General features: G+C 45.6%; 1 protein-coding gene and 1 long non-coding RNA gene across 4 annotated transcripts; one reads left to right on the forward strand and one right to left on the reverse strand.

Annotated features, from left to right (window-relative positions):
• Nucleotides 1–79: 79 nt before the first annotated feature.
• LOC129391945 (uncharacterized) lies at nucleotides 80–10,453 on the reverse strand. Of its 3 annotated transcripts, none has more exons than XR_008616863.1 (3): nucleotides 10,297–10,453; nucleotides 8,462–8,527; nucleotides 80–584 (listed from the first exon to the last, which is right to left on the reverse strand). It is a non-coding gene; the product is annotated as an uncharacterized lncRNA (long non-coding RNA). The 3 variants fall into 3 exon arrangements; XR_008616862.1 differs by lacking the exon at nucleotides 80–584 and adding an exon at nucleotides 5,492–5,578; XR_008616861.1 differs by lacking the exon at nucleotides 80–584 and adding an exon at nucleotides 7,785–7,927.
• Nucleotides 10,454–16,970: 6,517 nt separating this feature from the next.
• On the forward strand, nucleotides 16,971–24,766 carry LOC129391946 (SH3 domain-binding glutamic acid-rich protein-like). The gene is made up of 2 exons (XM_055083559.1): nucleotides 16,971–17,182; nucleotides 24,505–24,766. The coding sequence occupies exons 1-2, from the start codon at nucleotides 17,138–17,140 to the stop codon at nucleotides 24,745–24,747; spliced, it is 288 nt and encodes a 95-aa protein (XP_054939534.1). The 5' UTR covers nucleotides 16,971–17,137; the 3' UTR covers nucleotides 24,748–24,766.
• The last annotated feature ends 234 nt before the right edge of the window (nucleotides 24,767–25,000 follow it).

Here is a 25,000-nt window from a genome sequence, read left to right on the forward strand (position 1 = left end):
GGAGGGTTTTTTTTTTGTGATCATAAATGGATGTTAGCTTTTGTCAAAAGCTTTTTCTGCATCTACTGAGATGGTCATATGGTATTTATTCTTCAATTTGTTAATGTGGTGTATCACAATGATTGATTGATTTGCAGATATTGAATCATCCTTGCATCCCTGGGATGAATCCTGCTTGATAATGGTGTATGACCCTTTTAATGTATTGTTGGATTTGGTTTGCTAATATTTTGTTGAGCATATTTGCATCTATGTTCATCAGTGATACTGGACTATAATTTTTTTTTTTTTTGGTGGTATATTTGTCTGGTTTTGGTATCAGGGTGATGCTGGCCTTGTAAAATGAGTTCAGAAACATTCCTTCCTCTGCAGTTTTTTGGAATAGTTTGAGAAGGATAGGTGTTAACTCTTCTCTAATGTTTGGTAGAATTCACCTGTGAAGCCATCTGGTCCTGGACTTTAGTTTGTTGAAAGTTAAAAAAAAAATTATTATTTCTGATTCAATTTCATTTTTAATGAAATTGTAATTGGTCTGTTCATATTTTCTGTTTCTTCCTGGTTCAGTCTTGGGAAACTGTACATATCTAGGAATTAAAAAAAAATAAATTTATTTATTATTTTATTTATTTTTGGCTGCGTTGGGTCTTCGTTGCTGCACGCGGGCCCTCTCCAGCCATGGCGATCAGGGGGCCACTCTTTGCTGTGGTGCGCTGGCCTCCCACTGCAGTGGCCTCTCCCGTTGCAGAGCATGGGCTCCAGGTGTGCAGGCCCCAGTAGTTGCGGCACACGGGCTCAGCAGCTGTGGCTCGCGGGCTCCAGAGCACAGGCTCAGCAGCTGCAGCGTACGGGCCCAGTCTCTCCACGGCATGTGGGATCCTCGCAGACCAGGGCTCGAACCCATGTCCCCCGTACTGGCAGGCGGACTCTCAGCCACTGCGCCACCAGGGAAGCCCTCTAGGAATTTGTCCATTTCTTCTAGGTTGTACATTTTATTGGGATATAGTTGGTTGTGGTAATCTTTTTTTTTTTTAAAGATTTTTTTGATGTGGACCATTTTTTTTAAGTCTTTATTGAATTTGTTACAATATCGCTTTTGTTTTATGCTTTGGTTTTTTGGCGGCGAGGCATGTGGGATCTGAGCTCCCCGACTAGGGATCAAACCCGCACCCCCTGCATTGGAAGGCAAAGTCTTAACCACTGGACCACCAGGGAAGTCCCAAGTCGTAGTAATCTTTTATGATCCTTTGTTTTTCTGTGGTGTCGGTTGTAACTTCTTTTTCATTTCTGATTTTATTGATTCGGGCCCTCTTTTTTTTTTTTTTTAATGAGTCTGGCTAAAGTTTTATCAATTCTGTGTATCTTTTCAGAGAAGCAGCTCTTAGTTTCATTGATCTTTTCTATTGTTTTTTTAGTCTCTATTTATTTCTGCTCTGATCTTAATGATTTCTTTCCTTCTACTAACTTTGGGTCTTGTTTGTTCTTCTTTCTCTAGTTCCTTTAGATGTAAGGTTAGGTTGCTTATATGAGATTTTCTTGTTTCCCGAGGTAAGCTTGTACTACTATAAGCTTCCCTCTTAGAACTGCTTTTGCTGCATCCCATGGATTTTGGATCCTTGTGTTCTTGCTTTCATTTGTCTCCAGGTATTTTTTTAATATCTGATTTGATTTCTTCAGTGATCCATTGGTTGTTTAGTAGCATATTATTTAGCCTCCATGTGTTTGTTTTTTTGCCGTCTTTTTTCTTTCCTTGCAGTTGATTTCTAGTCTCATAGCACTGCAGTCAGAAAAGATGCTTGATATATTTCAATATTCTTTTTTTTTTTTTTTTTTTTTTGTGGTATGCGGGCCTCCCTCTGTTGTGGCCTCTCCCGTTGCGGAGCGCTCCGGACGCGCAGGCTCAGCGGGGCGCGGACCCGGTTCCCCTGCATCGGCAGGCGGACGCGCAACCACTGCGCCACCAGGGAAGCCCCTTCGATATTCTTAAATTTACTGAGACTTGTTTTGTAGCCTAGTATTTAATCTGTCCTGAAGAATGTCCCATGTGCACGTGAAAAGAATGTGTATTCTGCTGCTTTTGGATGGAAAAAGCACCCCCCCCCAAAATATATATCTATATCTATATATATATGTATTCTAATATGTCATTTAAAGCCAGAATTTCCTTATTGATTTTCTGTCTGGATGATCTGTCCATCAGTGTAAGTGGAGTGTTAAAGTCCCCTATTATTATTGTGTTGCTGTCAATTTCTCCCTTTATTTCTGTTATGTATTTAAGTGCTCCTATTTTGGATGCATATATAAAAATTTAAAACTTCTCAAATACAAAAAAAATCATAAAGTTAAAAGGCACTTCAGAAACTGAGAAAACTATTTTCAACACATATGACAAAGAGCTAATTCCTTAACTTACAAAGAACTCTTATGATACTCCATAAGTAAAATGGGCAAAGTGTATGAACACATTACAGAACAAGCACATTACAGCAAAATAGACAACCAAAAATATATATAAAATGTTTTTCAAACTTGCTCTTAATTAATGAAATGCCAATTAAAAGAATTAGATTCCAGTTTCACCTATCAGAATGGCAAAAATTAAAAAATTGGATGAAACACTGTTATTGTACCCATGATTAATAGTAATGCTGATACTGCATAGTTGTTTAAAAAATAAAAGACTGAAATATATCTCTGTATGTGTGGATATGCAAAGATCTCCAAGTCATGTTCCTAATCATTGTCTACATGTTGCTCATCACCTGCCATAAAGAAAGGAGTTAAAATCCCAGTTTTAAGATTTAAGACATATTTGGTACTGTGTTAGGCTGAATACTGCCCCCTGCCCCGAAGGATGTCCACATCTTAATCCCTAGAAACTGTGAATCCCCAGGACCTGTGAACAGAATGTGATAACTGCATAGAGCAAAAGGAACTTTGCGGGTGACCACTTTAAGGATATTGATTGAGGTGGGGAGATTATCCTGAATTATCCTGGTTTATCCATGTGGGCCTGATAAAATTACAAAAACCTTTATAAGAGGTACACAGGGGGAGTCAGTCAGAAGACAGCAGTGTGATGAGGGAGGAAGAGTCAGAGACAGATGTCTTCCTGCTGGCTTTGAGGATGGAGGAAGGGGGTCACAGGCCAAATACTGGCTTTTCTAGAAGCTGTTAAGAGGCAAGGGAATGGATTCTCCCCTGGAGTCCCTGGAACGGACCAACCCTGCTGATATCTTAATTTTTAGCCTTATGAGACTCACTTCAGACTTCTGACCTCCAGAACTATAAGAGAATAAATCTGTGTTGTTTTAAGCCGGAGTTTTTGGTATTTGTTAGAGCAGCAACAGGAGACTAATAGAAGTTATCATGAAAAACATCATAAATCAAAATGAGACTAAAAGCAGGCTATTAAAATGTAAATGAAACATACTATTATAAGGGGCTTCCCTGGTGGCGCAGTGGTTGCGCGTCCGCCTGCCGAGGCAGGGGAACCGGGTTCGCGCCCCGGTCCGGGAGGATCCCACATGCCGCGGAGCGGCTGGGCCCGTGAGCCATGGCTTCCGAGCCTGCGCGTCCGGAGCCTGTGCTCCGCAACGGGAGAGGCCACAACAGAGGGAGGCCCGCATACCACACACACACAAAAAAAAACATACTATTATAAACTTCAAGAAGTCAGTGAAGAGGATGACTTCACGTGCTTTGGGGAAATAACGCTCTAAAAACCGCCTTGCTGTACCTTGTCTGGACTACACCTAGGAAAGAGATCACCAACTCTGGGGAGCTGGTGGGATTGTTTGGAAAAACTAGCTGGAGAAACGAGCAAACTCTCTCATCAAGCGCTCAGGATGGGGATTTTAAAACGCAAGAAGGCTGGCCCTTGCGCAGGGGCATCGGCGGAGGCATGCCCGGAGGCTGAGAGGGCTGGGTGGGGCGGAGAAATGTGGGGCGATGGTGACACAAGGTGACAGGTAGCGGCAAGATCAGGAAATGAATTACACAGAGCAAACAAGATAAGTGAGGAAATAAATAAATATATTTAGAATCATAGAAGACAAGTTTATTTCTGCCTGAAAGGGTTTTACTTACATAGAAAGGGGGATGAACAGGGAATATTGGGCTAATATATATATATTTTATATATATATAATACTTATATATATACTATATATATTATTATATATAGTATATATAATATAATACATATAATATATAAATATTTATATATAATATATAATATATAATATAACATATAAAACAATGTACAATGATGTCGTTTTGGTGATTTCAAACTGTATACTGATGGCATATGCAAATTCATATCTGCATTTTATTTCTCACCTGTTAGTATTACACCCATGTGTTCAGCTGGAACTTCAAACTTATCTACTCAACAGCCACAAAACTGCACTTATCATCTTCTTCATCTTCCTCCTATAGCCCTCTCCCTGTTCATGTCAACATCTACCCACTGAACCAGCAAAAGTCATCCATACCTCTACCTTTCTCCCTCATCCCCACATAACAATGAATTACTAAATAATTCCAACTTGACCTCCTAATATATATACACGAGGATAGCTAGTTACCAATCTATGTGCATATATGTGCAGGCGTGCGTGCGTGTGCGCGTGTGCGGGGGTAATTTTCCTAACTCGGCTGAGGCCTAGAAGCAATGACACCCCGGTAACAATGCACACACTGAGCATCATTCTCCACTAAATACCATATTCTCTACTAAGGGAATCAGGGTTCCTCAGAGAAACGGATGATTCCAGGCTTGGGGCAGGCAGAGTACAAGATAAGGCTGGTATGTGAAAAAGGACACAGAAGCCAACTTGAAGTTTTCACTGATCAAATCTAGGACAATTTGAGCATCAAAATAAATAAGGATGAAATAAGATGACAACCTATTAAATAAGATAGGAATCCATGAGTCCATACTAATACAAATGAATAAATAAATAGAGAAAGGAAGAGAAAGCTCTTCCTTATGGTAGAATGACAGCTAATAAATGTACAAGGAATGGCTGAAAGGGACAACTACTGTTTGATGGCTATCAGAGAGGTAGTTGAAACAGGCAGGACTTGTCAGTGGATGCTAAAGGCCAGTGAACATAAGTCTGATAAGGAAGAGGATCTGGCATAATACTAATCAAATACAAAGGGAAAGAGGGTAGCTTCGTGGAGAAACCTGGCAGACACCTTGACCATCACCAGGTCAGCAAGGCCTGCACCACCAGCGGGACAGGTGGACCTCACGTGCCTCCCGGAAACTGAGAAGAGCACAGGGTCATTCCTGTGGTCTCCCTGCCAGGATCAGGCCTGAGTCAGGTCAGGGGGAGACACCGACCAGACCCAGGTTGAGGGTCTTCCTGCAGAACAAAACGCCTGAACTCTTTGACTTAAAGTTCAGCAGAATGTTAAATGACCAGAAAAGCTCTTCCCTTAGCTTATAAAAATAGTTATAAAAATAGGCAAGATGATCACATACCTCAAGGCTTTAAGAACACGATTTCTAACACTGTGTCCACTTTTAAGATGATGTGTCCCAATTTTTGGCTTCAGAAATGTGGTTGCTCTAATATTGAAGAAAGGAAGTTTAAGAATGAACCGTGGGGGACTTCCCTGGTGGTGCAGTGGCTAAGAATCTGCCTGCCATTGCAGGGGACACGGGTTCGATCCCTGGTCTGGGAAGATCCCACATGCCACGGAGCAGCTAAGCCCGTGCGCCACTACTACTGAGCCCGTGCGCCACAACTACCGAAGCCCATGAGCAACAAGTACTGAAGCCCACGTGCCTAGAGCCTGTGCTCCACAACAAGAGAAGCCACCGCAATGAGAAGCCCACACACCGCAGCGAAGAGTAGGCCCTGCTCTCCACAACTAGGGAAAACCCACGCGCAGCAACGAAGACCCAACGCAGCCGAAAAAAAAAAAAGAATGGACAGTGGAATTAAGAAGAGAGGAAGTATGCTACAGCAGGAAAAAGGCTTGTGTGGCGAGACGTCTGAGTTAGAGTTCCAGCTCTGCCAGTACTAGCTAGCTGCCTGGCCTCAATAGTTTAATGTACGAAATTTGCTGTTTTCAATGACGTTTAATGTTTAGTCTGGCATGAAAGTCCATCAATTAAATATACCTGTATATCCATCAGAAATCTCAGGCTTTATTGGATAACATGGAATCGTGCCACTTGAGGTTTGAATGGTTATAGACAGTTATGTAGGTTTTGGTTATTTAACAATTTTATATATTTAATTGAGTTTTGACAAAGAGCTCAAATTCATCACCAGACTCAGTTTCCCAAGGCAGCGCCTTCAGGGTTAGAAGCTGTGCCTCTCTACTCCCACCAGGTGGCGGCAAATGCAGCTACTGCATGGGCTACAGGAAGAGTCCACGCTCTAGGGCTACATTCACAGACGCGTAAACTTTTAGCTCCCCCTCCTGGCCACTGCCACATTTCTTTTTAATTTACAGTGTTGACCTGATTCTTTTTTACTAGAATTTTCACTCTGTCTATTTTATTTTATTTTATTTTATTTATTTATTTATTTTTGCGGTACGCGGGCCTACCTCTGTTGTGGCCTCTCCCGTTGCGGAGCACAGGCTCCGGACGCGCAGGCCCAGCGGCCATGGCTCACGGGCCCAGCCGCTCCGCGGCATGTGGGATCCTCCCGGACCGGGGCGCGAACCCGGTTCCCCTGCATCGGCAGGCGGACGCGCAACCACTGCGCCACCAGGGAAGCCCTCTATTTTAATAAAATTCTACGAAAATATCCCACATTTGATGTTACACGTTCGAAGGTCCATTTCATTCATTCTTTCAACACACATGTGAGTGCTTAACCACGTGCCAGGAGCTGTGTGAGGTGTGGAGAATAATGAACACAGAAACGTGTCTGTTTTCGTGGAGCTAATACGTCGGTAATAAAATAATCACAACAGTGACTGTTCTAAGTGTTTTAAAGGAAAGAGCTACAACTCTGTGAGGATATATGGCAAAGAAGCCTGATCTAGACAGTGACCTGGGAGTTTCCCTAGAGCGGGGCGTTCTAAGTTGAGATATGCAGGGTCAGTGGGAATTGACTGGGCAAAGAGGAATGGAGGGTGGGAAGGAAGAACAGCGCAGAGAGACAAGGCAGTGCCAGGGCTGGCGGGTAGAGGAGGCCCCTGTGGCTGGGCCCCGTGACAAGGGCCAGCGGTTCCAGATGGGGCCCCAGAGGTCAGTGGGGTGAACAGCTGCAGGGTCACTGGAAGGCATGTTTATGGTCTGGATCTTTCATCCAGGAGGAACAGCCAGCTAGCAGTAAGCAAAAGAGAGAGAGGCTGGGGAAGGGATGGTCTGCGCTGCCTTCCGAAGAGGTGACTCTGGCTGCAGGGCCGGAGAACAGAAGAGGGAAGAGTCAGAGAGCAGGGATGCAGGAGGCGGGACGGAGGAAGGCGGGAGCTTGGACCACGGTGCCCGTGATGATGTGAAAGATGCACGGGGGACAATGTTACCAGGGCTTGGTGACCCACTGGATGCTGGGGTGAGGGAAAAGGTCAAGGAGGAATCCTGGTTTCCGGTGGAAGGGGTCCCAGTGGGTGGGGTGCTGGGAGACTGCCAGGTCTCGTGCGTGTTGAGCTGCAGGGGTCTGAGAGGTATTAAGAGGCACTGCTGCCCAGTAGCTGGACCTATGGGAGCTGGAGGGTCAGAAGGCTGGGCGTGGCTGAGGGTGCAGAAGCCCAGGGAAGACATTGCTTCGCGAGTGGGAGGGGAGTAGCAGCGTCAGACTTACGTGCTGCTGAGAGACTGAACAAGGCGTGGCCGGGAACGTCTGGTTAGTGGTATTAGTGCAGAGCTGAGAGTGGAGGGCAGACTGGAGCGGCTCGAGGAATGAGAGGCAGGGAATGGATACACTGAATACGGCAATTCTTTAGCAAAGTGTGCCTGTCAAGGGGGATGAGAAATTGAGCAAAAACCGGAAAATGAAAGGGAACTGAGGTCAAGGGAGTTTGTTTCTGCTTCTTTTGTGACGGGAGGTCTTGAGCATGTTTAAAAGCCGAGGGAAAGCGCCAGTCAAGACGGAAGAGGTGATGACACAGGTGAGAGGATGGACAGCGAGAGTGACAGCAAAGTGGGAGGGGGTGAGATCCAAAGCACAGTGGGGTTGCAGTTGTGGCAGCTGAAGACGGGGGAGATTCCCCTCAGGTGGCTTTAAGAGCCTCTATGAAGTGACAGGACAAGGGGAGGCTGGAGAGCGGAACATCCTATAGACCCTCTGCAAGTTGCAGCTGCCTTACTGTTATACTTTGGTCTGTCAGGGTTTCGCTAGACGGAAAAAGAGACAACGGAGGCTGGGGGTTTGCAACTGGCAAAGAGGACAGGTGTCTGGGGCCATTAGCTCTCTGAGGGCAGGGACCTGTCATATCAATCACTGCCTCACTCTGTGCCTGACTGGAGTATCAGCGCCCAGGTACTTACTATCAAAGTGATCAGCGTAGGAATGCTCACTTGTCTTCATTTCAATTTGCCTCTTTTGGTGCTTCTCTAAAAAACCAAAAAAGAAAGAATACAGAACAGACAGAGCGTAAATTCCTACGTGACTTCTTTTCTTACTTGGAAGAATTCTTTCATTCTTCCGTAAAGTCAGTTTTAAAGTTCTTGCCATGGTTCTATCCAGAGACACTGTCATATACCTCAGAAAGCTAAAGGGCATCTTTCAATTTTTAGCTTAATCGTAAGGTGCTTACGTAGCTTCGTCTACTTTGTTTAAAAGTCGCAAAAATGCATACTAAAAATGTTGTATTTTTATCTATGGAAACTATAAAATTCATATCCTTCAAAAAAAAAAAAAAAAAACAACGTACTCACATGAAATAACACAGAAAAAGAAAACAGCATAAGGCTGTCTATACTCAAGGCAGGGAGACCAATTAGGAGGCTACTGAAATAATCCCGGCCTGGACCAGGGTGCTGACAGTGGGCGTTGGATACGTTCTGAAGGATGTGTTGACAGACTGAATGTGGGGAGGGAGAAAAACAGGAGTCAAGGAGGACACTAATGCCCACACAACTTGGGAGAATGGCTTCCAGTAACTGGGGTGGGTAAAAGCACGGGAGGAGCAGGTTTGCGGGAATGTTCTGGACGTGCTGTGCTGGAGATGCCTTAGATATCTAAGCAGAGCTATGGGCAGGCAGACATGCATCTGAAGCGCAGAGGAGGGTCAGGACTGGAGATACACATGTGGGGTTCACTCGCATTTAGATGGGTTTTGAGCCTATGAGACTGGATGAATTCACCTAGGAAGTGAGGGTAGATTAAAAAAACAAAGTTCAAGGTCATGTGTGGCAGTGAAAAACTGGCCTGAAAACTTACCCGCTGGCACACGTGTGGCAAGGAAATGTTAAAGCACCACCGGGAAATTGTGGACAGAGGGCTCCAAGGCTGAGTTGAGCGGGTGAGGGACAAAAACACAGAAGACACTGCAAAGGATTCAGATTTCCCAGGGATGGGGATTAGGGAAATGTCAGCGCTAAGGTTAGAAGGAAAAAACAGGGCTTCCCTGGTGGCGCAGTGGTTGAGAGTCCGCCTGCCGATGCAGGGGACGCGGGTTCGTGCCCCAGTCCGGGAAGATCCCACATGCTGCGGAGCGGCTGGGCCCGTGAGCCATGGCCGCTGAGCCTGCGCGTCCGGAGCCTGTGCTCCGCAACGGGAGAGGCCACAACATTGAGAGGCCCGCCTACCGCAAAAAAAAAAAAAAAAAACCAGAAGGAAAAAACAAAGCAAAAGCAAGCAGGCAGTTGCAACATTTAAGGTATCAGATTCAGATATAAAAGAAAAATGTCGGCGAAAGCCTGCCAGTTGGTTAAGGGGTGAAATCGGCCCCAGCGTGGCGGGGCTGGAAGGCGGGGTAAGGTGACTGGGGTCGGGCCTCGCCCTCGGGCCATACCCGGGCCAGCTCGGGGCCGCCCCCTGCCCGAATGCCTCCAGCGGCCAGTCCGCGTGAGGGCGGGTCCGCGGGTCCCCGGGCCAGCGTGGGCTTGTGAGTGTGTTGCGTGGGCGCAGTCACAGTGTCTGAACCGGGAAGAAGGACGCCGAGGGCTGCTCTTTACCAGGCCGCGCTTTGCAAGAGGAAGCGGCTTGACGGCCCGCCTACGTTACCAACTCCAGAGCCAAGCAGGGAGGCCCGAGCTGGGCAGGGGCCAGGACTGCGGGACCGGGCGACACGGAAAGGCTCGGAAAGTTTAGCAGGAGGCTCGGCTGGGGCCGGGCGGAGACCCCCGGCTGCGGGGCGCGGCGGCAGTGGATCTGTTACCTGCTCCGCGCGGCTGCAGGTGCAGCGCCAGCCCCGCGGCCTCCTGGCTCTGACGCGTCGCCTTGGAAACCGGCGCGCGGGGCTTTCTGGGATTGGCCGGCCAGGAGAAGAGGAACCAGAGGCGGGGCCAGGAAGCCTGTGCGCACGCGCACCCGGGACCGAGTTTCTGACCCGGGCAAGCCGTCCAGGGTCGTTGTGAGGCCTGCCTCACCTGACTCTTCCGTGAGGGTGAACTCAGCTGGCTGCATAGACTTTCGCAAACAAGGCTCCAGCCGCCCCTCCTCGGCGCCCGGATCCCGCCTGCGCCCTGGCCGCGCCCGGGCCGAGCGAGCTGACCCCGCGGTTCCTTCCCGCGCCCGGTCGCTCTCGCCGGCGCACCGGGTGTTTTGAATCTGAGTCCGATGCACATGTCCGGTTCCCAGCCTGGGAGGGACGTGGAGTAAGAGCAGAGCGCTTCTGTTAACCTTTATAAAGATGGATTTCTTGGTGGAAGAAAATCTGATCACAAAGCAATGCATGTTTGGTGTAGAGAAGTTACCATGTGCAGGAAAGTACCAAGAAAAAGTAAAAATCACCTATAAAAATTATAGGTGATTTAAAAAAATTATTTATTTATTTATTTATTTATTTTGGGGCTGTGTTGGGTCTTCGTTTCTGTGCGAGGGCTTTCTCTAGTTGTGGCAAGCGGGGGCCACTCTTCATCGCGGTGCGCGGGCCTCTCACTGTCGCGGCCTCTCGTTGCGGAGCACAGGCTCCAGATGCGCAGGCTCAGCAATTGCGGCTCACGGGCCTAGTTGCTCCGCGGCATGTAGGATCTTCCCAGACCAGGGCTCGAACCCGTGTTTTCTTAGGATAAATTCCTACATGTGAAGTTGAAGGATCAAAGGATAGGCCAGGCTCAGCAATTGCGGCTCACGGGCCTAGTTGCTCCGCGGCATGTAGGATCTTCCCAGACCAGGGCTCGAACCCGTGTTTTCTTAGGATAAATTCCTACATGTGAAGTTGAAGGATCAAAGGATAGGCCCACTTTGAAGCTTTCTGAAGGTATACGAAAGTTTGCCTTATAGGCAAATGTCTCCAATCCTTAATCCATATTTGCGGATAATCTTATTTCTTTTAAAAATGTATGTCCATGTAAGGGCTTCCCTGGTGGCGCAGTGGTAAAGAATCTGCCTGCCAATGCAGGGGACACGGGTTTAAGCCCTGGTCCGGGAAGATCCCACATGCTGCAGAGCAACTAAGCCCGTGCGCCACAACTACTGAGCCCATGTGCCACAGCTACTGAAGCCCACACACCTAGAGCCCATGCTCCACAACAAGAGAAGCCACCGCAATGAGAAGCCCACGCGCTGCAACAAAGAGTAACCCCCGCTCGCCACAACTAGAGAAAGCCCGTGTGCAGCAATGAAGACCCAATGCAGCCAAAAATAAATAAATAAATAAATAAAATTTTAAAAATTAAGAAAAAAGTATGCCCATGTTATTGTCAAAAAGTGACACCTTACTTTGATTTTTTCACAACTTTGATTACTAGGAAGGATACGCATTTTTGTCGTACTTTCAGTAACCATTTGTACTTATTTTGTGATTTGCCTTTTGCCCACTTTTTCAGTTGGTGTTCATCTTTGTAAAAATTGATTTGTTAGAACTTTTGACATTCTATAAAACTCGGACTATGGTATATGTTGCATATATTTCCTTCAGTTTGTCAATTACCTTTTAAGTTTGTTTATATTGTATCTTGTATTTGTGTAGCTCAAATTTATCACATTTCCCTTTATGGTTTTTTCATTTTGTTTTTATGTAATAGGGGGCAGTGGGCATCTCCAAGCAGACCCTGTTTTTTCTTTTTTTTTAAAATTTTATTGAAGTATAGTTGAGTTACAATGTTGTGTTAATTTCTTCTGTACAGCAAAATGACTCAGTTATATATATATATATATATATACATATACACACACACATATATATATTCCTCTTCATATTCTTTTCCATTATGGCTTATCAAAAGATATTGAACATAGTTCCCTGTGCTATACAGTAAGACCTTGTTGTTTATCCATTCTATGTATAATAGTTTGCATCTGCTAATCCCAAACTCCCATTCCTTCCTTCCCCTACCCCCCTCCCACTTGGCAACCACAAGGCTGTTCTCTATATCTGTGAGTCTGTTTTTGTTTCCTAGGTATGTTGATTTGTATCTTATTTTAGATTCCACATGTAAGTGATAGCATATGGTATTGGTCTTTCTCTTTCTGACTTACTTCACTTAGTATGGTAATCTATAGGTCCATCCATGTTGCTGCAAATGGCATTATTTCATTTTTATGGCTGAGTAATATTCCATTGTGTATATGTACCACATCTTCTTTATCCATTCATCTGTCGATAGACACTTAGGTTGCTTCCATGTCTTAGCTATTGTAAACAGTGCTGCTATGAACATAGGGGTGCATATATCTTTTCCAATTTTAGTTTTGTCTGGGTATATGCCCAGGAGTGGGATTCAAGCCGACCCCATTCAATTCTAGCTTTTTAGGGATTGGTGCGAGGCAAGGCTTTCCTGTCCCATCACCACCTGCTCCTCCATAGCCTGTTAGAGTGCCCACTCTTAATTTTGGTGCGTTATGTGTTTCTACAACCTTGGGTGGTGAGTTATTCATATTAGGTGGGTAGTAGTTTTTGTTGTGGGTGAGCTGGGCACCATCTCCAAGTGGACATACATTAGACAAGTGTTGCCCTAGACTTGTCATTCATGGAAAGATGGCTGGTTCATTGCTGCTGGTGTTCCCAAGACAGTAACAAAAGTGGCTGTTTATTATTAAGATTATTTTTAATAAATTTATTTATTATTTATTTTTGGCTGCGTCGGGTCTTCATTGCGCGTGGGCTTTCTCTAGTTGCAGCAAGCGGGGGCTACTCTTCGTTGCAGTGTGCGGCCTTCTCATCGCGATGGCTTCTCTTGTTGCAGAGCACAGGCTGTAGGCGCGTGGGCTTCAGTAGTTGTAGTGTGCGGGCTCAGTAGTTGTGGCACATGGGCTTAGTTGCTCCACGGCATGTGGGACCTTCCTGGACCAGGGCTCGAACCTGTGTCCCCTGCATTGGCAGGCGGATTCTCAACCACTGCGCCACTAGGGAAGCCCTAGACAACTTATTTCTGAATTGAATTTTCAAAGTCGGAGATTCATTGAGCTTTCTTTTAAGACTCATTTGGAATGTTTTGTATTCCTATTAGTTACCTTGAAGCTCACTGATGTCACTGTAACAAAAGATCTGTCAGCTGGAGTTTTCAAATTTATGATTTGTACATTTTCATGGTCATTATTAAAAGGATAAGCTTCTAAAAGTAATTCATAGTGAAATAAAGGAGCACTGGGAATTTGAGGGTAGGAAATCGGGAGTTTTTCTGGTGTGGTGTGGACATAAACGGGGTTGGGTTCAAATCCTGGATACACCGTTACCTTTCCTATCATCTCCCATTCTTTTTTTTGCCATACCTCGAGCTTGTGGAATCTTAGTTCCCTGACCAGGGATCGAACCCGGGCCCTCGGCAGTGAAAGTGCCGGATCTTAACCACTGGACTGCCAGGGAATTCCCTCATCTCCCATTCTAAGTCCTCATCGGTGAGGACGGATAGTAATAGAACCCGGTTTTAGGGCTGTTGTGTGGTTTAAGGGAGTGGTTTATACAAAGCCCTTAGAGCAGGTCTGGCTTGGCAAACACCTCAAAATTGTTAGCTATTATTTCAAGTAGGAAATTTGTTTCTCCCTAGAGCAGGCAGCTGGAGGGGGTGTCAAGACTGAAGTAGGTTTTGCCTGCCCTGTTGTTACCAATATTGGGTCCTCTGGCCTTGTGTGCAGTAAAGCCAGTCTACTGACAATCTACTGGGTTGTGGTGTGCAGGTGTGAAGGGATGTGCAGGGTTTATTGCAGGCACCAAACAAGGAGTGTGGGCAACTGAGGGTCAAAAAACCCGAACTTCCTGGTGGGTTTCAGGAAAGTGTTTTCAAGGGAAAAGTGAGGGAGGGGGGTGCTGTAGGGTGGGTGATCAGCTTGTGCACAGTTATCTGATTGGTTGATGGTGAGGGAACCAGTCATCAGGATGGTGTCACAGGAGTTAACCTCATCAATCCTCAGGCTCCAGTCGGTCTGGGGGCTACGTGCTCACCATCATCGCGCAGTTAGCTTCTTCCATTTGGTGGCGGCTTTAGTATCTGTAAAACAGCTCAGGAATGTGCATCAAATACTGTTATCTGTGTCCTTCAGGGAGGAACTAAAGGTTCTGTGACTGCCACATGGCTGATTTACTGTTTAAATTGTTACCAGTTCTCCCGGCCCAACTGATACTTTTGTCACCACTTGTTCACATCCTTTCAATCATTAATTCTTGAGCCAGGCTTTTGTGACTCAGGGGAGGCCTGAGATAACTATAGCTTTTCTACAGACAAGAGGCAGGCAGAGGATATGGGGGGAGGGGTCTGTCCAGGGAGGCCCCATAGGGTCTCCCTCAGTTATACTATATGATCAGCAGATGTATATTCTCTAGGGCACATGAGCTACAGTTTATGTCACTAACTTACAAAGGCATTAAGAAATACACAGAGCTTATTACTTTCTTAAATAATATTTGCAGCAAAATAGTGTATGCTCATGTGGTGGATTTAAGACTAAGGTGTTTGAAAAAATATTTCGCATGACAAAAATAGTATATACTCAGCGTAGAAATTTTGGAAAATACAGCAAAGAAGAAAAGCAAAAATGGCCTATAATCTTTGGTGGGCTTTAAAATAAAATTTACTGGGATGAAGTGAGAGAGTGGCATGGACATATAGACACTACCAAATGTAAAATAGATAGCTAGTGGGAAGCAGCCGCGTAGCACAGGGAGATCAGCTCGGTGCTTTGTGACCACCTAGAGGGGTGGGATAGGGAGGGTGGGAGGGAGACGCAAGAGGGAGGGGATGGGGCATATATGTATACGTAGAGCTGATTCACTTTGTTATATAGCAGCAACTCACACAACGTTGTAAAGCAATTATACTCCGATAAAGATGTTGAAAAATAAATACAATTTATAATGCTTGTGACTTTAATTTGGGGAACCATGAGTCATCTTCGCCTAATTTGGGGAGTAAACTTTGCATGCCCTAAGTTAAATTGTTGCGGGGTCATCTCACCCATTCATCCTGATCTAAATGAAGCGGAGCTATATTCTAGGGTCAGGGCGACCTTTCGTGGAGGGCACCTACCTGAGGGGAAGGGGAGCAGGCCTCCAGACCTCCTGGGCTCTGGTGAAGGGGCTGGAGGTCAAAACCCAACAGATCCCTCCCCGCTCCCGGGATCTTACAGCCACGACCGTCATGAGCAGTCAGGGACTTAAAATAAGAGAGAGACTCAGCCATCTTAAGAAGACTAAATATACCCTCCCGCCTTTGCCCCTAACGCCCTTGATCTTGACTTTGAAACCCACCAGGAGAGTGGGGTGGCTACCATTTGGGCTTCTTAGTAGATTTTTAATGCCTCTCACGTTTAACACAATCCAAATTATCTATACAAATAAGACAGAGAGAGAGCCTGTTACAAACCGATCATTCATTTCTTCCCCCCGACGTCTCTAAAACAGTGGAAGCAATTTGCTTGTAAGCCAGCCCTCCCTGCCTGGTGGGGGTGTCAGTGAAACCTGACACGGTCCTCAGCTTGTCAGCCTCTGTTCTTTAGGAGAAACAGGTGGTAAAGGGGGAAAACTGGGAACAGGCCACTCCTAAAGGAATCTATTGTATGACAGTTCATTGAATTTTTTTTTTTAATGCAAAACAATCCTTATTTTTACTTTTTAACTCTATCCATAGGAATCGTGTTTGAAGGTTTCATTAAGTTTCCAGGTATTCCTCAGAGTAGACTTGAATGTGGTAAAAGGTGAGTATTCATAAATGATAATGACAATTATTAAGTATTGCTTAATTAGCATGCCCCCTTCTCTGGTTAAAATACACACTTTGTACATTAGGTGCCATTGCTGAGCGGCTTAAGAATAAAAATCATGCATCCTTTAAAAGCACTCTTTAGTAACAGACCGTTATTGCTGATCCAGATGGCCTATCATTTGTATTAAGGACAAACTTAATTTCTTGAGTAAATTTTCACCCACTGCGCTCCCTTGAGTTTTCTTGCTCAGTGAAATTTACCTGAAGCCAAATATAATAAAGCATGACATAGGCATCACAGAACTAAAGTGGAGATTAATGAAAGCTGACTCCAGTTGAAGGTCACTGAGTTTTTTTTAATCTGCCAGAAAAAATTTAAAGTAAGGAAGCCGCTCTTTATTTAGGTAAAGGCTTCCACGGCTGTTCTGACCCGTGCTGTGTGCCTGCCAAAAGCCCTGTAAACAGATCCTACTCCGGCACCGAGCTGGTGTTTTTGGGCTTTTCCAGCTCCGGGGAACGCCTCCGTCGTCCTCTTCCCTCCTCCTCTGCTACGCTCTGCCCGAGGCATCTCCCCGCAGGTCTCTGATTGGTGCGGAGCGCAGCCTTGCCTTTTAGGGACTGTTGTCGGGCTTTCAAAGTGATAAGGGAAAGGGTCCAGCGGCTGCTTATATCAACCAATCAACTGTTTTCCTGACAGATCCCCAAATATTCCCTGGCCAATGGCGGGGAGAGCCCGAGGTGCCTGGGCCGCTCGTGGGAGAGGCAGGGCTTCGGTTGAGCTGAGAGGGGGAGATCAGACAGCCTTGGGCCCCTCGCCAGTCCCCACCTGGCACTCGTCTGTGTCACTGTCAGGATTTGTCTGACTCCGCGTTCCCGCGCAGGGGTGTGTTGGGGGGAGTCCTCTTTGCGACTCGCAAAATGGTTATCAAAGTGTTTGTTGCCACATCATCTGGGTCCATAGCGGTAGGTGTCTGATGGAATTTGGGGGCTTTCTTCCTGTCCTATTTTCTGAATAACTCAGACTTGGAAGTAGAAGGAGGGGGTATGGCCCAGTGCTGGCTTTACATGTCTTTTTGGGGCGTGTGTAAGTAAGCCTGTGAGCCCTTTGCTTTCTGCCTTGGTTTGAATGGTGTTGGAGAAGTGTGTGTGATCTGGGACAGCTGGGTGTGGAAGGGGATTCAAGGAAGGGGGTGTGTTTGATACTAGAACTTTTTTTTAAAAATTAATTTATTTATTTATGGCCACGTTGGGTCTTCGTTCCTGCACGTGGGTCTAGCTATGGCGAGCAGGGGCTACTCTTCGTTGCGGTGCGTGGGCTTCTCGTTGCGGAGGCTTCTCTTGTTGCGGAGCATGGGCTCTAAGCGCGTGGGCTTCAGTAGTTGCAGCATGCGGGCTCAGTAGTTGTGGCTCGTGGGCTCTAGAGTGCAGGCTCAGTAGTTGTGGCACGTGGGCTCAGTAGTTGTGGCTCACAGGCAGTAGTTGTGGCCCGTGGGCCCAGTAGTTGTGGCTCACAGGCTCCAGAGCGCAGGCTCAGTAGTTGTGGCGCACAGGCTTAGCTGCTCCACGGCATGTGGGATCCTCCCAGACCAGGGCTCAAACCCTTGTCCCCTGCACTGGCAGGCAGACTCCTAACCACTGCGCCACCAGGGAAGTCCCCGATACTAGAACTTTTAACATGTGGTTTGTGTCGTGTTGTGTCTCATATATGATAGAATGGGAGGCTTTTTTTGGTGGAATGTTTCTGCCATTCCTTCTGCAAGACAGACTAATTTAAAATTGCAAATAAATGACACTTTGTGTAACAATGTTTGGAACGTATGATGGGCCAGATTACTAAAAGACTCCTGGGTGTAATTACTTGTGTATGCAATGTAATCCTAATGAAAGCGTAAAGTTAGCATGTGTAATATTATTATTTGAGGATAATGATGTCACAGTGACAAGAACAAACATCTCTAAGGCTAAAGATTTAAATGCTCTAGGAATCCAAACAGACCAAAAACAGGTACTAAAAGCCGACCTCTGAAGCTTTGCTTTGTCTGATTTCCTTGGGACCAGGCTGGGAACCACGCATCGATCTCTCTAAGTCCAGCTTTCATTCTGTGCCTTAAGAAATAGGGGTAAGGGAGGTATTATTTATCGTTTATCCTTGGAAATGATTCAGGCTTTGATGTCAGGCTTGAACCTGCAGTGTCTATCTGGGACCGACATTTTGACCAGCATTTTAGCATCTAGGAGGCTGTGGAGAGAAAAGAGTTTTATTAATCCTGAGAGTTGAAGACCAGCAAAGGGGCTGTTTCCTTTTATATCTGATTCCTGGAACTTCTCGGGTTGCAGCTTGGGTTTCAGTGGTCCCTCGGCCAGGGATGATACCCTAGACAAATGGTTGGCCCAGGGAACTGTCCTAATGGCAGCTCCTGAATGCCACCCGCGCCGCCCCCGCCTCGCCCCCTCCAGCCCTGAAAGTTCACGCGGTTTCCAGAGAGGAAGAGAGGAAAACACGAGAAAAGAGTCTGGTCGTTCCTTCTGAGAACAACTGGTGGGCAACTGTTTGGTGATCTCTCGAACATCTTTTAACAGAAAACGATGAGGAACAATTCCAAATGCAAGACTGCAAAATCTTTTGTGGCTGTTGATGGCCTCAGAAACTTTTAGTTGATCTACAAAAAGCACAGTTTTTGGACTGTTTAGATTAAAAAAAATTTTTTTTTAGTAGAAAATGGCTTTCGTGGGCTTCAACTATGCTGTTGACACACTCATTGCTGGAAACGTTTACCAGTAACCTGCCAATCTTCTACATGTTCCATAGATCAGGTCTGAGTGGCCCCATGCATCCTTCTGGAGACAATGAACAAACTGATGGATTTCTTAGGATTATCTGATGTCCTACATTCTTGAAGTTTGGGAGCATGATTTAGTTAGCCTGGGGGGATCTGGAGGGATACTGTTTATTCCAGGATCTTAGAAAATCCAAGTTCATTCTGCTGCCGTGAGCAAATGTTTTGGTGCCACTTGGGAGTATGTGACCTTGGGAAAGTTATTGCACCTTGCTAAGCCTCAATTTCCTTATCTGTAAAATGAGGATAAGAACAGTACTCATCTCATAGCGTTGTCATGAGGACTTAGGAAATAAGCAAAGGGTGCCCAGCAGGGTGTCAAGTGCTTAATAAATATTATCATTATTAGTTTTTATTATTTATTTATTTATTTATTTATTTATGGCTGAGTTGGGTCTTCGTTGCTGCGCACAGGCTTTCTCTAGTTGCGGCGAGCGGGGGCTACTCTTCGTGTCGGTGCACGGGCTTCTCATTGCGGTGGCTCCTCTTTTTGCAGGGCACCGGCTCTAGGTGCACGGGCTTCAGTAGTTGTGGCTCGCGGGCTCTAGAGCGCTGGCTCAGTAGTTGTGGCGCACGGGCCTAGTTGCTCGGCCGCATGTGGGATCTTCCCGGACCAGGGCTCGAACCCGTGTCCCCTGCATTGACAGGCAGACTCTCAACCACTGCGCCACCAGGGAAGTCCTATCATTATTAGTTAATGTTATAATTATCAGCTATGGTTAGTTAGTATTATAATTATTATAACTATTGGTTATTAGTTAATGCTAGTTAATATTAATCAATATTTTTGTAGTTATATTTATTAGTTAATATTAGAAGATCTGCATCTGTGACGATTTTTCAGAAGAATTGTCTCAAGCCACATAAATGGAAGAATTTCTGTCTTATCCTAAAGAATGAGAACTGATTTTTCCCAAGGTGTCAGTGCTAATGATTTTTCCTGGCTGGGGAATTTCACCCAGAAGCTTCTTTGCAGGACGACCCCAGAGCAGCTGCCAGTACTTACGCTGTGTGTGTGGCAGTTGGTCTTTGCTACTTACTTCTTCAGTCTGTATACTTTAAAAACAGGTTCTTGCCTGTGACCTCATCAAAGAGGGCATATGACTTCCGTTGGATGAATGAAATAAATGAAAAAGGAAAAAACCAATTGTAATCTCTTGATGAGGTTTAGGCATGCAGCTGTGTATCACATCTCTATTTTAACAGTTGACACCAAAGCGTGGTTCCATGTTTTACCCCTTGACACAGAGATTTGGGTGAAGGGACCCTGGGAGTAGGGGAGAAAGTTGTTGTATCTTCGTGGATGACCCTCCTCTCCTCCTGAAGGCCATCGCCACAGGGGTTGGGGGACAAAGGGGGAGAGGACGGCCCTCCCTGTTTTCAAGATGCACAGCCCCTGGACCACCATCTTTAAGGACAGACCCTAATGGTGGCCCCCGGATTTTGCAATCCTTTTTCCAGTCTTGATTGAGGTTAAATATAGAGGGAAAAACATGGCTCTTGAATTAGATGGATCTGGATGTGAACCTTGGAAAATTCTTTAATTCGCTGGCACCTCAGCTTTGTTATCTTAGAATGGTGATCAGAATTCTTGCCTGACATGGCAATCAGGACGAGTCATGCCAGGGTGCCTGACTGCACAGCTTCTCGACTTGTGGTGCAAAATGCTTCTCCATGCTTTCTTTTTTTTTTTTTTTTTTTTTTTTTTGCGGTACGCAGGCCTCTCACTGTTGTGGCCTCTCCCGTTGCGGAGCACAGGCTCCGGACACGCTGGCTCAGCGGCCATGGCTCACGGGCCCAGCCGCTCCACGGCATGTGGGATATTCCCAGACCAGGGCACAAACCCGTGTCCCCTGCATCGGCAGGTGGACTCTCAACCACTGCACCACCAGCCGGACCGGGGCACGAACCCGTGTCCCCTGCATCGGCAGGCGGGTTCTCAACCACTGCGCCACCAGGAATGCCCTCCATGCTTTCTTAATTCTCACCAGCACCCAGGATGAAGGCGGCGTTCTATCCATTTTGCAGATGAGGCAATGGACGGGCAGAGCTTGTGCTCAGATAGCAACCTTCCCAGCCAGGATGGAAATGTGCAGGTCACCTTTCACTCAAATGCAGCGTGCTTTTTACTACAATACAGTGAACTTGTTTGGAAAGGTTCCTAACTGTACAAGACAATAAACGGAACATGCCAAGCGAGTGACCCAAAGATCACTCTGATGCAGCACAGTCACCAACAGTGGCCGGTGACTTCAGGACAGAGAATGATGGTCTTATTTTATTTTTTAAAAATTATTTTATTGAGGTATAGTTGATTTACAGTGTTGTGTTAATTTCTGCTGTACAGCAAAGTGATTCAGTTTTCAGATTCTTTTCCATTATGGTTTATCACAGGATATTGGATATAGTTCCCCGTGCTCTACAGGAGGACTTTGTTGTTGATCCATTCTCTATGTAACAGGTGGCGTCTGCTAATCCCAAACTCCCAGTCCATCCCTCCCCCCACCGCCCCCCCGCACCTTGGTCACCACAAGTCTGTTCTCTAGGAGAATGGCACATTCTTGTGAGTCAATGTAACAGGATAGGAAGTGAAAGCACGGAGTCCTAAGCACTGGTCTGCCAGGGAGTTCCCAATGTAACAGGATAAGAGAACGAACTCTCTCAGCCTCCACTGAGGTCCCAAAGCCTCCAGGTGACACACACCCCGAGGACCCTGGATCCTCCAGAGGGGCTGCCCAGAAGGACGGTGCAGCCTGTGGGGCCAGCAATGGCCACGGTGCCCTGGAGAGGGGAGAGGGTGTGAGAGGTGCAGGGGGGAATGTATCTGTGGTGAGGGCTACTGGGGTGCTGTGCACACCCCTACCCTTGAAACCATAAAGGGGGGTGACCTTTGGGGACTGATGCTGTGTCCCTAGAGTCAGCTCAGGAGGCCACACGGAGAAAGGCTGTACTTTGTGGTGGGAGCGGCGTCTAGTAGGGACCCTTGAACAACGACCACCGGGGGGGGCGTTCTGAGGGGTGCGCCCCGCTCACGTGGGCATCAGAGTGCGGGCAAAGGCCACGTGCCAGCCAGGTGAGCTCGTGCGCTCCCTGCTCCCCCTCTCCCTCCTCTGGGCTCATCCTAAGACCCTTCTCCAGACCCAGGCAGAAGCCAAGTGCTCCAAACAGCCAGGAGAGCCATGCGCTTGACTGAGTTTAAGTTGCTGGTGTTTGGGGAGTCCGGAGGGGCAGATTTTATTTTTCTTTTCTTTATTTGGGGGCGGTGCTGAGAAATAAAATGTAGCACAATACCGTGCAGCCAACAGTCAGTCAACTTCCTGTAGACGTAATTGCTTGTCTTGAGAGGAATCATAATAAACAGATTCATTTTTTTTTACATCTATTGGAGTATAATTGCTCTACAATGTTGTGTTAGTTTCTGCTGTGTAATAAAGTGAATCAGCTATATCTATACATATATCCCCATATCTCTTCCCTCTTGTGTCTCCCTCCCTCCCAATTCCTGTCCTATTCTTCATGACCATTTTCTTTTTTCTTTTTTTTTTAGATTCCATATATATGTCTTAGCATATGGTATTTGTTTTTCTCTTTCTGACTTACTTCACTCTGTATGACAGACTCTAGGTCCATCCACCTCACTACAAATAACTCAATTTTGTTTCCTTTTATGGCTGAGTAATATTCCATTGTATATATGTGCCAAATCTCCTTTATCCATTCATCTTTTGATGAATGGATAGGTTGCTTCCATGTCTGGCTATTGTAAATAGTGCTGCAGTGAACATTGTGGTACATGACTCTTTTTGAATTATGGTTTTCTCCGGGTATATGCCCAGTAGTGGGACTGCTGGGTCGTATGGTAGTTCTATTGTTAGATAATAAACAGACCTTCCTCTCCTGTTTTCTCCATCTTTCTTTGACTTTCCAGCAGAAGAAACGTAAGTCAAGACTTTGGGAAATGTTCATCTGTGTAGAAACTGTGCAACAAAATGAAATCCTTTTCCATCCCACCTCAGGTCCTGAGGCATGATTTTCTTTTAAAGTTCTTTTTTTTAACTGAAGTATAGTTAACTTACAATGTTGTGTTAGTTTCAAGTGTACAGCACAGTGATTCAGTTAAGTCATGAGGCATGATTAATAGAGATGGAAATAACGCTGGTGAGGGAGTGGACCTCAGCCAGGCTGAGGCTCCCGGGAGGGTATTTGAGGGGGAAGGAAGACAGGGGTTTGGACAGAATAAAGGATGTTGCCTTCTGAATATTTAATTAAAAGTAAATCTGCCTGAGTGGTTAAGAATCCGCCTGCCAATGCAGGGGACACGGGTTTGAGCCCTGGTCCGGGAAGATCTCACATGCTGTGGAGCAACTAGGCCCATGCGCCACAACTACTGAGCCTGCGCTCAAGAGCCCGCAAGCCACAACTACTGAGCCCGTGTGCCTGGAGCCCGTGCTCCGCAACAAGAGAAGCCACTGCAATGAGAAGCCCGTGCACCGCAATGAAGAGTAGCCCCCTTCGCTGCAACTAGAGAAAGCCCATGCACAGCAACGAAGACCCAACGTGACCAAAAATAAATAAATAAAAAATAGATAAATTTATTAAAAAAATAAAAGAGGGCATCATTCATTTTGGGAGTGAATTCTTTGACTGAAGAGAGAAAACTGTAATTGTTTCTGGGGAAGGAGTTCTAAGCTTTCAAGATGGCCACATTCACAAAGAAATGGCATTTGGTAGATACAGTCCTTGTACCTGAACCAAGGGTAGAGAAAAGGGCCCTAGGATGTTCTCTCTTAGGTGTGGCTGGCACTCTGATCTCAGTTGAAGAGCAGGGTGTGAGTGCGAAAGGAGAACAGGGTTATTTTACTGCATTACTCTTCAATATTCTGGGAGAAATATCCACCAGCTTTTCTAGCTTTTTTTCCTTCTTTCTCTTCTAATAATCTCCATGTGGGCTTTTCAGTTTCCTGTATTATTTCTAAAACTGCTTTTGTTCTATGTGACTCGTTCCTATTTTCATAACTGTGAATAAAGTGCCTTTTAATGTGGGTATACTTGGTATTTGAGTTTCATAGTAAATTTTTTTCCTTCTCTCTATCATCTTTTTCTTTGTAAACAATTCTTACTTATTTTTTGTCATTAAAGCTTAGCAGAGAATTAAAAGTATTTCGAAGGCTTCAAATAAAAGCTATAATGAGAGCATTGCTATTTTTATTGCATCAATTATACATCAATGATTTAAACATTGATGAGGTTAAGATTTCAGAATTTAAATGATGACCCTGTTGATCCTATAGAATGAAGAGCTATGATTTTATGGATTTCCTTGTTTAAATATTTAGCGATATTATTTGTGTTGTATGGTATAGTTGAAGGAAGGGCTTAATTTATGTAAATATAAATAAAATGGTTTTTTACAAACTGTCTAATAGTAATCTCTCTACTCTTGACCAGATTAGGAAGAAACAGCAAGAAGTAGTGGGCTTTCTGGAAGCTAATAAAATCGATTTTAAGGAGTTCGATATTGCCGGAGATGAAGGCAATCGGAGGTGGATGAGAGAGAACGTTCCTGGAGAGAAGAAACCTCAAAATGGGATTCCTCTGCCCCCGCAGATATTCAACGAAGAGCAGTACTGTGGGGTGAGGTTTGGTTTTTTGGAAAAGTCTCTGCATGTGTGTTTATCAGAAGTCATTTAAAGCAGATCAATTTCGAGGCAGCATTTGAATTTTTTGACATTTTTCAGGTCATGATCTATTTCTACCATTCAGTACCTGGATGGTAGATCCATGGTGAAGGATCAATAGTTAAGACTTACAAAATGATGGAAGCAATAAAATAATGATTCAGAAGTTCTTGGGATTCTTTTAGTTTCCTTATTTTGTTTTGAAGAATTGAGGTCACTTGTTCAAGCAAAATACACATTTAGTTGGAAAGAAATTCTGGTCAACC

The sequence above is a fragment of the Physeter macrocephalus genome, unplaced genomic scaffold (genome assembly GCF_002837175.3).
Source record: "Physeter macrocephalus isolate SW-GA unplaced genomic scaffold, ASM283717v5 random_1628, whole genome shotgun sequence".
Lineage (NCBI taxonomy): Eukaryota > Metazoa > Chordata > Mammalia > Artiodactyla > Physeteridae > Physeter > Physeter macrocephalus.

Bases quoted from the DNA above. Each gene is read 5' to 3' on its own strand.
- LOC129391946 (XM_055083559.1), top strand. From the start codon at position 17,138: ATGGTTATCAAAGTGTTTGTTGCCACATCATCTGGGTCCATAGCG. The intron at 17,183-24,504 runs GTAGGTGTCTGA...ACTCTTGACCAG, and splicing joins CATCATCTGGGTCCATAGCG to ATTAGGAAGAAACAGCAAGA.